Here is an 18237-nt window from a genome sequence, read left to right on the forward strand (position 1 = left end):
TGTGATTTGATGAGTAACTTTATGTTGCTGAAAGGCTGAAACTGGTGTGATCCAAAAAAGATCCATTCTGTTTACTTGAAAACATGCAAAGTTCTTAACTCCTAATGTCAAGAACAACCTGGCATAAATATAGTCATTGGAACAGCACATATTCACCTACTGCAATGATGGATGGATGGATGTGCAGCTAGCTTCCGTTATGGCATAGTAATGTCCATATCTCTCATTGCAACACTGCCTTGCATATTGTGGATTTTAATTACTAGTCACTATAATTACATGGTTTAGTGACAAATGTAAAGAATTAATAGTTGGGACTTTCAAAAGTACCTAAGTCACGAAATCCTGCTCTAACAGCACAATATTCCCTGGAGTTGCAAACTGATCATGAATAAGTAAAGTAAAGAGTGGTTTCCAGTAAGGCATGATTTATCGATCCTCACTCACCTTATTCTCTTAGGAGCCCTTTCTTGCAATGTGCTAAGCGTTTCCTGTGAGGCTCTAAGTGCCCTTAACTCCAGTTGAGCTCAGTAGAAGTTGAGGGCATTCAGCACACCTCAAGCATCTCTCAGCACCTCACATAACTTGGTCCTTAGTGCTACTTCCCAGTGTCTTTCATTATTCAGTATATCAAGAATAGAATGAGTAAGAGTTACAGGTTTTTTAGAACTGTGCTCCAGAGCTTCCCCGACTCTTGCTTAGAACCATAGTCCCACTGTAATTATATAAAGTATATTTATTTTGGTGGAGTATATGTAGTATACAAATTTTAAATAAGCTATAATTGTAATGCTATTACAGGGAATAGTGCTTCATATAGTGAGTAGTCTCATTGCTTTAATGAGCTCTATTCATGATAGTAGGTATTATATTCAGTGATACAACAACTGTTTACAGGATTAGGCCCTTAATTTCTTTCTCACTCAGCTGTTTTCTTAAATTTAGCCTAAATGCTAAACAGTTTAAAAGATGGTTTATAATATCTGTCTATGAGAGCTAGGTAACGTAGTGTAGAATTATTTTCTGCTTTTACTACAGCGGAAACTATTGGGCCATATTCATATATACCCTCCAGATGCTTTGTGCCACTCTGGTGATGAAAAGTAGCCAGAAACCTGACTGAACTAAGTGCGTAAGCTGGGTTTATAGGTGACTTGTGTCACTGGAGCAGAACATACTAGTTATTATGGCCCCGTGTTTCCACAAGTGGCAAAACATATTACATTGCTGTTAATATTTAAATGCAGTAAATTAGTAAATGTTGGCTTGACTCTCATAGTCATGATTACTAAAAGAAAGGAAGGGAATAAGACACAGTAGATAGACACCCACCAGCTGTTTCTGGATATTGATGTGTTTCCTAATCTACTGAAAGAATTTATCTTTTCTAGGTTGCATATGTGTTTGTATACAAACGTAATGAATTCTTTAATTCAATCCGTGTAGTATCAGAAAAAGATCACTCTGAATTTGTTTGCTAATTAGATCATTTAATGACTACATGGCACAATCAGATTATCATTAATTCAGGGTTTAAAAATATGATAATTCTTATTTGGGTGGCATTTTCAAAAGCACCTGAGTGACATAGGAGCACAACTTAGTGCTCCTAAATCACTCGGGTGTTTTTGATATCCCATTATTCATTAATTTAGATATTATGCTGTCCTGAAGAATTATTCCAACATTTATTTTCTCTTTCTGCAAACATTCAAGGGTTCCAATATTTATTTATTTTGTACTTTCCTTTCAACAGATATAAGCTTACCAAAATCAGCAACGATATGCTACACAGCTGCACTGCTCAAAGCCAGAGCTGTCTCTGACAAGTAAGTCCATGAGAACTTCTGACCAGCAAAATTCCTTACTGTAAACTCACTTGCGTTTAACTGCAGATTTCTCTTCAGTGACCTGGTGAGGTCCCACACCCTGAAAATCTGATGTCCTAGCAGGAGAAATTTTGGCCTGTGGAAAATTTAGAATATGTTTTTTATAAAAAGGAATTTTCACTAATTATCAATGTTGTACCTCACCAATGGTTAAAAAAGAAAAAAAATGGCTTCAATTAAATTACTTTATTTTAATTTTTATTTATACTATCTGGCTGAGCAATGGCTTCCTGGATAGTATTATAATGAAAATGCAGCTTGGAGGTGCTGTGTGGTTGGCCATCTTCACCTAGTATCTAACAGAACCAAGAAAGGTAAAATAACATGACTGTACAAATAGCAATTTTCTTCGACAAGTACTGTCATAGCAGTGTTCATCTACTTGATTTTAGGCAGGTAGATTTAGCACTTACTATGTAAGGGTTCCTGACAGGTCAATGGAAATAGATGGTATACGTGTTTTTAAAGACACAAATGTTTGCTTATTCCTGATACGGTTTTCTCTTAGGACACAGCCCTCCAAGGTTCTGAGCACTCCTATGTGGTGCTGAGTGTCATCGACTCCTCCTGAAGTCAGCTGGAGTTGAGAATGTTCAGCCCTTCGCAGGAATGCTCAGCACCTTGCAGGATCAAGCCCTAAGAGCCAGATTCTGCTCTTGGATGCGTGCACACAAATCCCAGGCTGGAGGAGTTGTGTATACATATCTTGGGGGGAATGTGGCCCTAAAGTTGGAAAGCAAGCAGAGTGGAAAGCCGCTTTCTTTCCTGACGTCAGACAGTTTGCTTTTAAGTGAATGTGCACTTCAAGATCTAAGTAATTTTCTTTCATTCTTTTTATCCTGTAGATCGCCAGTACCTACTGCAACATCTTTCCTCCCTACACAGCGACTCCAGCTTGGGAGGGCAGGGCTAAGGTTGTCACAGCTTTCCCTGTGGTGTCTGCCTGCCAAGTACAGCTCTGGAGTTAGCCGTGGGGTGTGAGGTGAGAAAGAGATTGCATGGTCTGGTTTTTCATTCACTGGGGCAGATGATTCGCCCACAGTTTGGGCATCCAACCCTCGCTGGTACAACTGAAAGTAGGCTACCCACTACTGCTGCTGTACCATGCTTTAATCCCAACCTGACCCAGGGGCATTGGGTTGGGAACCTCCCTAAAATCTCCCCAAATATGTTTTTAATAGAAACACGCTAACAATTATTTAACATTATTTTCTTTTTTTCGGAAACTTCTGCCTTGATAAACGCCCCCCCAGTAAGGTATTATAGAAAATTTAGTTTAGCAGCGTAGAAAGAATTGACTGTTTGAACTTACTTCCTGCCATGATTAGATGCAAACATGCTTTCCACTTCTGCAGGGATTTTCATTGGCCTTGATGTAATAGGTCATTCAGAGTTTCCATTTACTATGGAAGTTTGGAGAGCATAGGAAATTGTCTCAGCCTGGTTATACGGGCCCTTGGTCTAAATTTCTTTCTGGCTTTTACTTGCTAGCATTTCTGACCTAATGTATTTGTTTCTTTGCTTTTGCAGATTTTCTCCAGAGGCTGCCTCAAGGCGAGGGCTGAGTACAGCAGAGATGAATGCAGTAGAAGCTATTCACAGAGCAGTAGAATTTAATCCACATGTGCCAAAAGTGAGTATGGAGAAATCACTGTCATAAATTTAAACAAAACAGGAGACATATCCTTTCGTTTTAAAGAGGTAGAGTAGCAAGTGGTGGTTGTTGGAAGGGGAGCAGACAGCGGGAGGGTGAAGGGGCTAATGTTTACACCCTGCTATACGCATGTGGGGAGCATTTGAAATTTCTCATTAGATACCATAGGAACAGACATGTCACCCAATATTAGGTCTTGAAACTTTAAGTATTAACTGATAAAAGTCTGTCAGTCTGAATATCAACAAAATACTGGATATTGACAATAGGCACCCTGATGCCACGTTGATAAACACATTAGAAGTATCCATGTAGATAGATTATTCCTTAAATAATCGTATACAATGACAATAATAGAAAAGATCTTCACGTTAAAAAATGGTTATCTGTATTTCATGGATCACACATAGCATATATTTTCAGCATGCTGCGAAGGGACTTACGTTCACATTTTCTGTTATGCTTCATATAAATTGTATTTGTAACTCTTCATGCAATGCTCCACCATTAAAACTCCAAACTGTTCAGGGCTTGCTCATTCATAAATGAAAAATCACAGAAAGGACAATGTTGAGCAGTACTTGTGGCACCTTAGAGACTAACAAATTTATTTGGGCATAAGCTTTCGTGGGCTAAAACCTACTTCATCAGATGCATGCAGTGGAAAATACAGTAGGAAGATATATGTATATATATATATACACACAGAGAACATGAAAAAATGGGGGTTTTTCTAGACTAACTAATTAAGATGGGCTATTATCAGCAGGAGAAAAAAAACATTTGTAGTGATAATCAGGATGGCACATTTCAAACAGTTGACAAGAAGGTGTGAATAACAGTAGGGAAAAATTAGCATGAGGAAATAGTTTTTAGTTTGTGTAATGACTCATCCACTCTCAGTCTTTATTCAAGCCTAATTTAATGGTGTCCAGTTTGCAAATTAATTCCAGTTCTGCAGTTTCTCGTTGGAGTCTGTTTTTGAAGTTTTTTTTTATTGAAGAATTGCAACTTTTAGGTCTGTAATTGAGTGTCCAGGGAGGTTGAAGTGTTCTTTGACTGGTTTTTGAAAGTTATGATTCCTGATGTCAGATTTGTGTCCATTTATTCTTTTACATAGAGACTGTCTGGTTTGGCCAATGTACATGGCATTTATTATTGCTGGCACATGATGGCATATATCACATTGGTAGATGTGGAGGTGAACGAGCCCCTGATGGTTGGCTGATGTGGTTAGGCCCTTTGATGGTGTCCCTTGAATAGATACAGACGCCCCCCCGACTTATGCAATCGTTCTGTTCCGGAAGGTCTTGCGTAACTCGAATTTTGCATAAGTCGGAAACGTATACCTGTACTTTACGCAAAAAATTCTGCAACTTGAAAATCCTATTTCTGGCTTATGGAACTTTTTCTGTAAGTGCAAATTTACATAAGTCGGGTCTTGCGTAATCTGGGGAGCATCTGTATGTGGACAGAGTTGGCAATGGGCAAGGATAGGTTCCTGGGTTAGTGTTTTTGTTGTGTGGTGTGTGGTTGCTGGTGAGTATTTGCTTCAGGTTGGGGGGCTGTCTGTAAGCAAGGACTGGCCTGTCTCCCAAGATCTGTGAGAGTGAGGCATCGTCCTTCAGGATAGATTGTAGATCCTTGATGATGCGCTGGAGAGGTTTTAGTTGGGGGCTGAAGGTGATGGCTAGTGGCGTTCTGTTACTTTCTTTGTTGGGCCTGTCCTGTAGTAGGTGACATCTGGGTACTCTTCTGGCTCTGTCAATCTGTTTCTTCACGTCAGCAGGTGGGTATGTTAAAGGTGGAAAGGATTTTTTTTTTTTTTTTTTTATAATTCCCTCTCTAACTATACATCACAGCAGTAAGACCCCTGGCTTCTGAGCACTAATAGCTAATGCTGCTTCTTATTTTTTCACCTGATCCTCAGCACTATGCAGGACCACTGTTAGCTGCGGCAGATTCTGTGTGAACCAGGAGGCTGTGTGAACATTGGCTGATGGATACAGTTGAGCACCAAATCCTCAGCCCTTCTTCTATGCCCTTATCCATGAGGAGTAGGAGATAACCCCCATGTGCACACACTGCCCTTCTCACTGCAGGAAGGTCTTTTCCCAGTACTGTGCAGATATTAAACACTTTCCCTGTAAGATCGATGTACTTTTTGCCTTCTCCCACTGACTAGCCACTAACCAGTATGATTCTTTCTAGCAATTCCTGCCTCCATTGCAACAAACCGGAAGCATGTTTTACTGGTCAGTCATTTCATCTCTAGTGGCAGTAAAAGGAGAAGATGATAATAGCTTACATTTGCAATCCCAAGGCATTTTACAAATGCAAACCCATATAGAAACTCTAGACAGGAATCACTTAACCTGCCACTGAAATGCAGCCATCTCTGGGGTACAATGCAGCAGTTGTTTTGACAGCTCACAATAACACTTCACGGCAGATTAGGAGAGAAAAATGAACAGTATTATGTTCATTTGAAAGAGCAGGATGGTTACTTTAAGTAAACAGAATATAAATCAAGTTGGAATCTGATCGCGACACCATAATTAACACCCTCAATCTTATGAAAAATGCTGTAGGATCTTTAATATTCCCAAATGGTTGTGGTTATTATTATTTATTTGTATTACCATAGTGCCCAGAAGCCCTAGTCATGGACCTACTGTGCGAGGTGCCTCACAAACACAGAACAAAAAGACAGTCCCTGCCCCAGAGAGCATAATCTTAAATGTCTTCTTTTCTTGCCTCAGCTGAAAAAAGCCAGTCATTTTATAGCATACTGTAAAGGTCCAAGCAGGATAATGTATTGCTATATTTTTCAGAATATACTTGGAATGGAAACTTAAACTCCAAAATGGTGGGACAGTTTTGCACTGCTGAGACTTATGGATCTGGGTACGGGAGAATTCCCCACCATGTAGACAAATCCTTGGATGGCTTTAGAACCTGGGTGGCAGCACCTTTTGCATCCCATTCCTGACTGCTGGTGCAAGGGCCTTGGCCAAGGAAAACGTGAAAAGGCTGAAGCTCCCTTATTGCCTGACAATCCCTGGTGGCCCTAATTCATGTTGCTATTCTAATTTAGAATCGGGGGATCACAAAGGTGGCTTCAGGTCACCTTTGTGCACATGAATATCCAAGCTATGTTGAATACTCCATGGCCACACTTAAAGAGTGGCGATTTAATTTAGTGATCAAGTTAGAAAAAGGAATAGAAAACGGAACATGTATCAATTGTCAGGTAATAAAAGGGATTAACAAGTGCATCAAAACACCCATTATAATATTAAAACTGTAATATGGCTTAACATACAATATCACTGGAATTTCATGCACACATACTGTCCTGCATAAGCTAAAAGATTAGCAAGGGAGATTTAGGTTTGATATTAGGAAAAACTTTCTAACTGTAAGGACAGAGCTCTGGAATAGGCTTCCAACGATGGTTGTGGAACCCCCATCACTGGAGGTTTTTAAGAACTCATTGGCCAAACATCTGTCTGGGATGGTCTAGGTTACTTGGTTCTACCTCAGTGCAGGGGGCTGGACTCAATGACCTCTCGAGTCCTCTTTCACCACCTGTATTTCTATGATTCCATGAATCATGCAGCAATAATATGTTAGCGGTAATAATGTTACGCAAATAACATGAAAATACACCATCATATTCAGCCTTAATTCTGACTGAAATAGCATCAAATATCCTCTTAATGAAATTTAGATAATAAAATTTAGCAGTTTGCAACACAGGAAAGCTAACAATGCCACATTGCTAATATGTGTTGCAATTGGCCTCAGAGCTTCTGCAGGATTTCAGTAATGAGTGTCTCCCTCTTTAGAATAAGAAAAAAATAAGTTGTACTGATGACACTAAAAACTGAGTAATTGTTTGAAGTCTTTGGAAAGTAATATGCTGAATATGAGCTTCCAAGTGCAATACTGTGGCAAAAATGACTAATGCAATCCTTGGAGGCATAAACAGGGGAATTTCGAGTAGGAGTAGAGATGACATTTTACCTCTGCATTTGGCACTGGTGAAACCTATATTGGAATACTGTGTCCAGCTCTGGTGTCCACAATTTAAAAGTGTGGTGATACTTTGGAGAAGGGTTCAGAGAAGAGCCACAAGAACGATTAAAGGATTGGAAAAATTGTGATCGAGTGAAAGAGCTCAATGTATTTAGTTTAACAACGAGAAGGCTAAGGGGTGACTTGATTACAGCATTTAAGTACCAATATGGGAAACAAATATTGATAATGGGTTCTTCAGCAGAGAAAGGTATAAGATGCTCCAGGGGCTGGAAGTTGACGCAAGACAAATCCAGACAGGAAATAAGGTGAACATTTTTAACAGAGAGGAATTAACTTTTGGAACAATTTACCAAGGGTTGTGGTGAAGTCTCCATCACTGGAAATTTTTAAATCAAGATTGGATGTTTTTCTAAGAGATCTTTTCTAGTTCAAACAGGAATTATTTGGGGGAAATTCTGTGGCCTATGTTGCACAGGAAGTCAGACTAGATGATCACAGTGGTCCCTTCTGGCCTTGAATTCTATAAATCTAGGCAAGTTCCCAGCTGCACCATTAAGAATAGGCAGGGAACAACATTACTGAGGATGGAAGGTGTAAATGGTCCTCTGCATTTCTTTGTTTTCACAATTTCCAGCTCAGATACTTGCAACCTAGCATCCTCAGAGCCAGTGCATATCCCAGAATGTTTTCTTCATCTTAGAATTAAAGTCTGAACTAGAAAAATGAGATTCAAAAGAGAACTCTTGAGGAAACAGAAAAAGATGGGAACGGTGCTGGAACATGGGGGGGGGGGGGAGGGGGGATTGCTGACTTAGGCATAGAAGATATAGGGTGTCCAGGATCCACCTGTAACCTGATACAGCTTTATTTATGGCAGACATTGAGTTCCCACATGCAGTCATGCACTCCTCCATGTTCTATTTATTTTCCCTGCGAGAGGTAAAGTCTTTGCATGGGATACAAATAAATTCAAGGCTGGCCTTGTAATTTCCCTTAAGTCCTTAAAATGGAACATTTTAAATAGTCCCAGATCCCAGTGCTTATGTACCAGTATGATACGCACCTTAGAAATACCTACTCTAAATATATAAACCAGTTTGTATTGCACCATTCCAAAGTTCTTTTTAGCATTTCTGTAATATAAAGAGATTCATAAGAGAAAAAGCAAATGCAGTGACTCTTTCCCTGAGAATCGTTTCCATTAGGTAAACCCATCTGCTGTCCCTTACAAGTGGATTTGAACACAAAGTCACTGATTTTTCTTGGGCCCTTGGGGACTGAGGAAAATGGAAATGGCTAGCAAGCTTAGGTTGGCCACAGAACTTTGTGTTTCATATCAGCTTAGCAGTCATTAACCTCTCTAATCTCCAGTATCTGTTGGAAGCTTAAATCTGAATCTTTCTATTTGGAAAGGAGGTACATTCTTTAAACATCAGTGATGAAAAATGCACATACATTTTTCACTCTATTGTTGTCACTGAGGTTCACCTAATTTCACTGACGTTAAGTGACTTCACATCACCCTGGGTTTCCCTTTGTAAAGAGTAACATCACTGGAGGTTCCTTTTTCAAAGGATTTATATGGCTTAAGGCAGGGGTGGTCAAACTGTGGCCTGTGGGTCACATCTGGCCCGCCAGCCAATTTAACCCAGCCCTCAAGCTCCTGCTGGGAAGCGGGTTCTGGGGCTTGTCCCGCTCCCAAGCTCCAGCCGGGGAGCAGGGTTGGGAGCCACTCTGTGCGGCTCCCAGAAGCAGCAGCATGTCTCCCCTCCGGCTCCGACATTTAGGGGCAGCCAGGGGCTCTGTGCGCTGCCCCCACCCCAAGCACCGATCCGGCAGCTACCATTGGCCGGGAACTGCGGCCAATTTGAGCTGCAGGGGCGGTGCCTGCAGACAGGGAGGCACCTCCGCATAGGAGCTGGAGGGGGGACATGCTGCTGCTTCTAGGAGCTGCTTGAGGTAAGCACCGCCTGGAGCCTGCACCCCTGAGCCCCTCCCATGCCCCAACCCCCTGCCCCAGCCCTGATCCCCCTCCCACCCTCCAAACCGCTTGATCCCAGCCTGGAGCACCCTCCTTCACTCCAAACTCCTCATTCCCACCCCCACCCCAGAGCCTGCACCTTCAGCCAGAGCCCTCACCCCCACCCCCCACCCCAAGCCCCTGCCCCAGCCTGGAGCCCCCTCCTCCACCCTGAACTCATTTCTGGCCCCACCCAAGGGCCCACATCCCCAGCCAGAGCCCTCGCCCCCACCCCGACCCCACATCCCAACCCCAATTTCATGAGAATGCATGGCCTGCCATACAATTTCCATACCCAGATGCGGCCCTCGGGCCAAAAAGTTAGCCCACCCCTGGCTTAAGGTCTCTCTTAAAACAGTGTGCATTGCTGGAAGGCTTTTTCTCGGTTAATAGTTATTCTTGGCACTGGGCACCTTCTCCATTTTTGTTGTGTTTCAGTGACAATTCCACTTTCCTCTTACACCCACACCAGCCCAATGGTGCCTGAGGCACGGGTGAAAATTTTTTTTGCTGAGTCTGGCAAACTGGTTCAGACACACACACACAGTGGGGGAAGTTTGACAGTCTTTGTATACTTGGGCTGACATGGGGTCTGTGAGAAGGAACAGGCTGGGCAAGCAGAGATTTTTCAATGTTCTTATTAGTACGAGAGAGAGAGAGAAAGAGCGGGTGAGGAGTCAGTGTCAACACCAGGAGATGAAATCAGGACAGGGAACAAAGAAAGCAAAGTGCCATATAAATGATGATGATAATAACTAATGACATCAAAACTGAATTGGCAAGTCCTGAGCTGGGAATCTTGTTCTAAAGATCTGTTCTATTGGATCATATCACTGTTATCCTCATCTTCCTTCCCCACTGCCCTTCTATTCTTTGTACCTCTCACCTCTTGAATCACAGATGGTCAAAAATTTAAAATTTCAACAAAGTATTCGCGATATTTTTTAATGTTTTGCAGAAAAATGTTATTTTTCAACTAGCTGCTAGGGTGGTTGAAATTCTTCTGCATTTTTCAACCATCTCTCTCTTAAATTAGGTTGCAAGAACTGTTTCTGCTACCTAGCACCATAGAGTTCTGTCTCTGACAGGGCCTTTTGGCGCTGCCGAACTACATATAAAACATAAGGTTTTTCCTTTTCTAAAAATAGTTGTATCTCCAGTTTCTTGCAGGCATCATTGAATAAGTGGGGCTGTAGGAGGGATTTGAGTGGGAAAGGATAGTGTCATTCGGGACTAGCTCAGAGAGAGTGCTCCTGCTGAAGACCCACTTCTCCTGTGACACCTGTAAGAAATTAGCCATCCAATAATGGCAGGAAGCGAGCCAACAGAGGATCATCTATGTAACTAACTAGAAAAATAACGTTAGAAGTCTGGTCTACACAGCATTGCCCCAATTTTTACAAGCCAGGTTTAAATCAATTTAAGATTGTCCACACCAATATAACTAAACCAATTTACAAAATGATTTTACTTTAAGTATTTTAGTTTTGTGTGTTGACAAGTCCTTAGCAAGATGTGGCCAGTCATCACCTGAATACCCCTTCCACCTTCTCTTTTCTGATTGTCTTTTTAATTTGTCTTCAGAGTAGAGACAATGCCTCCCTGTATGTTTGTGCACCACCTAATATGTTGTAGAAATAAATAATACAAATAAATTAATATGACACACAAGAAATTCATGTATTCTGCATGTATCATGTATATTACAGAAAAGCAATTCCAGAAACATTTTGGAGAGATTTTAAACAATTTAGTGCAACTTTTTAAAAAAAGTCTTCACCCATACAGCTGGACTTCTTAATTAGCATCAGTCCAATTCTACAGGCATCAGAGGGAGTCATGATAAGTTGCAAGATTACCTAAAATAGCTTTTCTGTGCCTGTAAAGATCACAACTTCAAAGTCCAGTATCTTGGAACTTACTAAGGCTAGTGCTATACATCTTGCTGGGAAGCTGAAATCTCCCTTATTCCAGTGGTATAAAGCTCTTATATTGTAGCTTACATGTTTGTAAGACTTTACTGTCACTGGTGCAGGACTGAATATTGCCTGTTATGGGACTCGGGTGTAATTTTACAGGGAAATTGCACATTTGGGAGAAAGGAAGAAACATTTCTCAGGTTGTTTGTTTGGGGTTTTGTTATTTTGGGGTGGGAGGGAGTTATAAGAAGATAGCTGTCTGAAGCTGCTTAGCCATTTGGAATTTTAGAAGTAGTCCCAATAGAGGAGGATTAGTGGTCAGAGTACAACTGATGCAATCAAATAAATTATATGTATTCGTTCATGGTAACGAAGTAGCAAGAGTCTGTACTTGACTTCATGATTACACTATCTCTGTATATAGAAATGAAGTTAATCATGAACTGACAGCCCTTTGGGAAAGGTGCCCTCTCTACCTTTGAGTTCGTACAGCACTTAACAGAAAGGGGCCCTGATTCTGATGAGGACCACAGGCATTACAACAGTACAAATAATAATTTGCATTTTAGCCTCACAAACGCTGATTAAGAGGCATACTTCCATATGTATACATGGTGAATTACACATTGCTAGACAAAATGTGGCTTCATTAAATAACAATGCAAACCCAGACCAAGCTGGGAAAGGCGCACTGTTTCAGTGCTGGATTGCCACTTTCACTTGCTGATTTTAGTAGTATTATTGTTTACATTTATGTTGTGGTAGCATTAAAGGCCAACCAGTTCAGGGTCCCATTGTCCTAATCGCTGTAGAGAAAATGACAGTCCCTGCCCCAAACCGCTTACAATCTAAAAGACAAAACATAACATGAGATAACAGCTTGGTCGGGGTGTGGGTGGGGAGTCAAGAGTAAGAAAAACAGTAGGATGGCTGTTGAGTTGTTATAGGTGGGGCTGGTAGCACCATCTGTTGTTAAGATTGCCTCACACCTCCCATTATGACACACTTTTTTAGTGGCTCATAATTTGGCCAAACCGTGACCGTTTTGGCTGAAATTTTCAATGCCAGTTGTCTGCCTTAGGCCAAATTTTGTTGGAAAGTTTCAGCCAAAATGTTGCAGCCATTTTTGAGAACAAGGCTAAAGAATAATACATGGTTTTTCAATGTTGAAAAAAAGTTCTGGCTACCTTTTCTTTGAGAATATCTAGTGTCCATGCTGTGGAGCAAGGTCTTGAAATTTGGCATGGGGTATGGCCTTTGTGTCATGGATGTGCCTTTTGCTTTGCCTGTGAAAGTCTTCCCAAATTTGGCCAAATTATAAGCCTCTGAAAAAATCAGTTCACACATGCTCAGTGGAGATTTATTAGAATTTAGAGGCTAAAATCTCCAGAGATTCTGTCTTCAATGGGCATGCTAGAGCCTCTCACAGTTCATAGTGCTGAGCAGACTGCGCATGTACCATCCCTACATAGTAACTGAGAGATGTTCTACATCCCTGGGCTAGATGGATGCACTCAGACTTTCCCTGTATTTGGCTGCTCCAGGCTGGGGCTGGGCACCAGTACTGAGAGCAGGGAGCCTGTCTCTCTTGTGCTTTCAATGGTCCCCTTGCTGGCAGCCAGGCACCATGGAAGAGTAACACCCTGACTGGGAGAAGGGAAAGGAGTAAATTGGGACAAGGAGCCTGGTGAGGCTAGTACTGAAATGGGTGTGGGAAGAGAGCTGTGACTGGAAGTTGGGGGTGGGGGGTGGAACTACTTGGACAAGGAGATTGGGGCTGAGACCCAGAGGGGATGAAAAGAAAGATGGGACTGGTAGGGCAAATGGACTGGAACTGGGAGCTGCAGGAGGGGAGGGGAAGCTGGAATAAACTGGGCAAGGAGAATGGGACTGTGAGTCAGGGAGAGAGACTGGGACATGGTGAGGGAAAGGGGAGGTGAGATTGAGAGCCAGTTGGAACACCAAGATGAGATGAAACACTAGGGGGAGGAAGAAGACTGGACAAGGATATTAGGACTAGCAACAAGTGGGTTGGGATGGGGAGAGTGGGAAACATCAGACAGATCTGAGGACGAGCTGGGGTGTGGAGGGAGAACTGGGACTCATGGATTAAAGAGACTGCAGCATGTCACTAAAACAAAACTTTTCACAAGATGCCACTAACATAACATGTATAACATAACATAAGAACGGCCATACTAGGTCAGACCAAAGGTCCATCTAGCCCCGTATCCTGTCTTCCGACTGTGGCCAATGCCAGGTACCCCAGAGGGAATGAATAGAACAGGTAATCATCAAGTGATCCATCCCCGTCACCCATTCCTAGCCTCTGGCAAACAGAGGCAAGGGCCACCATCTCTGCCCATCATGGCTAATAGCCATTGAATCAAGATAATGCTTTGTAGTTAATGCAGACATGCTCCTTCCTGCTAAAAGATGGAATCTTTGCTTTGAAATATGCAGTAAAATCATTTTAAGGGAACAGGTAAGAAACATTTCTGATTTCTCTGCAGCCCTGAGCCATCCCATCTCTCATGACTGATGAGTTTGGATTCAACTTTTCATTCCACTCTCTGTGCAGCCATTGATTCCTTTGACTCCCCTCCCACACCAAACTATCCATCCCATTAAATGTTTGCTTCCAAAGCAGTCCACCTGCTGCTCTCATATGTGCAGTTGAAAGTCTCTAGGTAAAATCCAGGTATCACACAGAGTTCCTCCACTCCAAATTCATCCTCCCCTCCTTCAGTACTGTTGTCTACATCAAAAACAGCACTACTTCTCCTCCTGGAATTACCCACTTATTCACCTTTTCCCTTTTTTTACGCCCCTTTCTTCATCTGCCCAGGTCCTACCCGATTTTTTCAAGCAGAAGATTTATAAGATCTATGATGGCTTCCCTGCAATAGCTCCCCCCCTCCCTGCTTCTTCTCCTTCCCCTCTGCCTTTCCTTCTTACCCCTTGCTGATTCTGACTTCACATTTGTTTCCTCTGCACCTGTCCCCTCAACCCCATCCCTTTGGGGTTATTGACCCACCACCCGAACTCTCACTTTCCTCTCTTCTGCCTCCTATTTGCTCTGCATACAAGCATGGCCTATTGTCCTCCATTCTCAAAATCAGCCCATGAAAGTGACTGTGCAAGGATTATGCCCCCTACACCCATTTCACCTTGGTCTCTGACTTGCCCCTTAGTGAGTGCCTGTTCAGCTCTTTCCCCTCTGGCCTGCGGTGGATTCTGCAATCCTTGTCCTTCCAGACCAAAGCCAGGGTAGGTGTCTGCATTCCCAGCCCCTTTTTAATGAGACAAGCACCTCTGGGTGTGGGGCAGGGCACTGGCTTGATTGTCTTTTCGAAGGCAGATGACCAGTGTGACACACAACAGCTGTTTCTTCAAAAACTTAAATAGTAGAGTAAAAGCACAGAGTAAAAAGGAGATTTACAGACAAAACAAAGTTAACCACATATCTCTCTTGTCTAGGACTGATCTTTGCTATAAGCTTACCAGGCAGGCTGTCCACCTTCAGTTACCTCAGAGAGAGCATGTTTCTAGTCCATCATGCTGGGCTCCCTTGTCATGCATCTCTGGCTTATGTTTATCAACCTTTTGTCATCAACTTGTCCCCCTGGTGAATGCATTTCCCTACTCCCACCAAAACCAGTCTGCTCACCACTCCCAGGTTCCGATAGAGACCATCAAATAGCTCCATGTATTATAGCCATTCTTAAACCAAGACTTTATTGCTTTCTCTATCTGTGAGGATGTTCTCAGAGTGCAGGCAACCACCATGCAACATACATATTCAGGTGTGGGATATAGAAATTATATTTTGGTATCAGATCATAATAGTCCATTAAAACAGGAACATCTATCATCTGAGAGTCACAGTAACTTCTCCATCTCTCTCTACCATCCCATATTAGCATGGCCTTACCAAATTCACAATCCATTTTCATAAATTTCACAGTCATAGCATTTAAAAAACCTTCAATTTCACTGTTTCAGATATTTAAATCTTAAATTACATGGAGTTGTAACAAAGCATGAATATGTATTTTAAAATGGTAAAATATAAACATGTAAAGCCTTTGAGTCACCGTTTCTCAAACTGGGGTTCTGACGCTAAAGGAGGTCAGAAGGCTATTGTAAAGGTGTCCTGGTATTGCCACCTTACTGCCATGCTTCCTTCAGAACTGGACGGCCGGAGAGCGCTGGCTGCTGGCTGGGCGCCCAGCTCTGAAGGCAGCGCTGCCATCAGCAGCAGCACAGAAGTGAGTATGGCATATTATGGTGCCCAACTCTGAAGGCAGCACAGAAGTAAGGGTGGCAATACCACAACCCTCTAAAATAGCCTTGCCGACCCTGTTTTGGGTTGGGACCACCAGTTTGAGAAACACTGCCTATAGTATAGGGTAAAAGTACACAAAAGACCAGATTTCACAAGGGAGACTAGATTTCATGGTCTGTGATGCGTTTTTCATGGCCATGAATTTGGTAGGGCCCTATATATTAGCAATAGCAGTAGTATAACTGGTCTGAAAATTTCAAAGTTTTTGAAATTGTGTTAAAGAACATGGAGGAAATTGTGCAGAAATGTTTGCAATTTTTCTCTTCCCTTTGCTGAAAGCTCTAATTATTCCTTGTTTCTGGTAACACCCACAACATGCTAGGTGCTCTGCAAATAGAGAGGCAAGATTAAATGGTCCATTTGCAACTGCTGCATTGACTTCATCTCCTCTAACGCACTTCTACATCCCCTCCAATCTGGCTTCCACCCTCTCCATTCTACTGTGAATACATTTACCAGATGCTCAAACTACCTCTTCCTCCCCAAGCCTCAGGGCCGTCAGTGCATCCTTTCTGCTGCCTTCTTTACTGTTGATCATCCCTTTCCTCTTGATGCCTTATCCTTCCTTTGTTTCATAGCCATGTTCTCTCATGGTTCTCCTCTTTCCTCCCTTACTGCTCTTTCAGTGACTCCTCTGGCAGCTCCTCATCCTCCTTTTTCTGCAGGTTTCTCTTTTAGTATGTTCCTCTTCTTCCCCTGCACCTTATCTCTTGCCTACCTTCTCTGCTCACCTGGTTTCTACAATCCTCTACATATGGATGATTCAGAAGTCTATATCTCAATGCTTGCTCTGTGCCATTCCATCCAGTCCCACAGATCTGCCTCTCCGATATATTGCCTTGGAGGGCCTACTGCCAGCTCAACATGACGAAAACAGAGCTCAATAATTTATCTCGTACACCCTTCACTTTTCTGCCTTTTTCCTTACTTTCTATCTCTGAGGCTTGCAATCTTGGTGTCGCCTCTAATTCCCTTCTCCTTCTCACCACACATCCAGTCTGTCCTAAATCTGGTGGTTTCTTTTAATATAATCTTAAAAGGTCTCCATTTCTTTCTATCCTGATGGCTAATGCGCTTGTGAAGCCATTGTTATTTCCCTCTTCCTCCATGATACCCAAATAATTCACTTCTAATCCATCCAAACACTGAAGCCAACATTATCTTTGCCTTTCGATCTGACCATGTCATCCCACTCTTTAAATCAGCCCACTGGCATTGCCTGTTTTATCAAGTTTAAAGTTCTCATCCTAGCCTTCAAGAGCCTGCCGATCTCCACTGCAGTCTAGAACTGGAATCTTGTCTCCCATTGGTGTTCAGTATTCTCCCTCACCCACATCACTGGGCCCTGATGACACCGTCATTTCCTTCTGCCACTCCCATCTTCATACCTTTTTCTACGCCGCTCCTTAGGTATGGAATACACTCCCTGTATCCATGTGCTAGCTCCCCCCACCACGCGCACGCATACACGTACATTTTTATTAAAGTATTTCTAAAGATTCCCTTCTTCTACAACACCCACAAATAATCTAATATTTTCCATTTTTTTCTAAGAGGGTTGGGGGGTTAAGAGGTTTGTCCAAGATATCTCTCTCCTCTAGATCTCCGAGTGGATCTTGTCTGTCTGAGTTCAAGACTGTAAACTTTCTGTGGAGAGCACTTTCTTGATAACTGAATCATACAGGGCTGAGCAGACTGTTGGCACTTGCAGAAGAAGAAACATTTATGCATACTCATAACTCACCCTTTTGGGCAGTGCAGTGTTATGTGCTGCTCAGCATCCTGGAAGTAGCACATTGGTTGTTTATTCCTTTGCTTTCGTCGTGAGCAGGCAAGTCATTGGGGAATCAAAAGCAGGTCTCAAAGAAGAACAAGTCATTGTTTAAGAATAAGCTCAACTTTGTAATCCTGATCTAAGTTTCATTAAGGCATTGTAACTGAAGCTTGGAGAGAAAGGTAGGTCAGAGTTCCCCTTTTCCCCAGTGCTAAAAACACTGGGTTAATGCAGTTTCAGAAGACCAAGAAGCAGGTTGTGAAAAGTTTTGTCTTCTTCCTTGAAGGTGAACCTGGCACAGAGGCCACTTTGCTCTACAGCAAAGAAGAAAGAGTAAGTTACTTGAGGTTGGCTATGTAAAGAAAGGGAAAGACTACCTGTCGTTCCTTTCATGGTAAAGCAGGCTGGGAAAGGAGAGGAGTCTGGGTCCTTTAAAATACAGATTATATATATATATATATATATATATATTTTTCCCCTCTCTCTCTCCCAGTTGTTAGGCAGGTAGCACCAAGGGAGAAGGAGTCATGTGCTGGTCTGAGAGTCACCCAGCGGTGAAACCCATGGGGAACGTAGATAGGGGCTCAGA

General features: G+C 42.3%; 1 protein-coding gene across 4 annotated transcripts in view; it reads left to right on the forward strand.

Moving 5' to 3' along the window:
• Window positions 1–18237, forward strand: part of ST7 (suppression of tumorigenicity 7) — a 225826-nt gene that overhangs the window by 180803 nt on the left and 26786 nt on the right. For all 4 annotated transcript variants that reach the window (XM_074952094.1, XM_074952075.1, XM_074952087.1 and 1 more), the window contains exons 10-11: window positions 1757–1829; window positions 3420–3522. In XM_074952094.1, the coding sequence (XP_074808195.1) occupies window positions 1757–1829; window positions 3420–3522 (176 nt within the window). The remainder of the gene's footprint in view (window positions 1–1756; window positions 1830–3419; window positions 3523–18237) is intronic.

This window comes from Natator depressus, chromosome 1, assembly GCF_965152275.1.
Source record: "Natator depressus isolate rNatDep1 chromosome 1, rNatDep2.hap1, whole genome shotgun sequence".
In the NCBI taxonomy this organism is placed as follows: Eukaryota; Metazoa; Chordata; order Testudines; family Cheloniidae; genus Natator; species Natator depressus.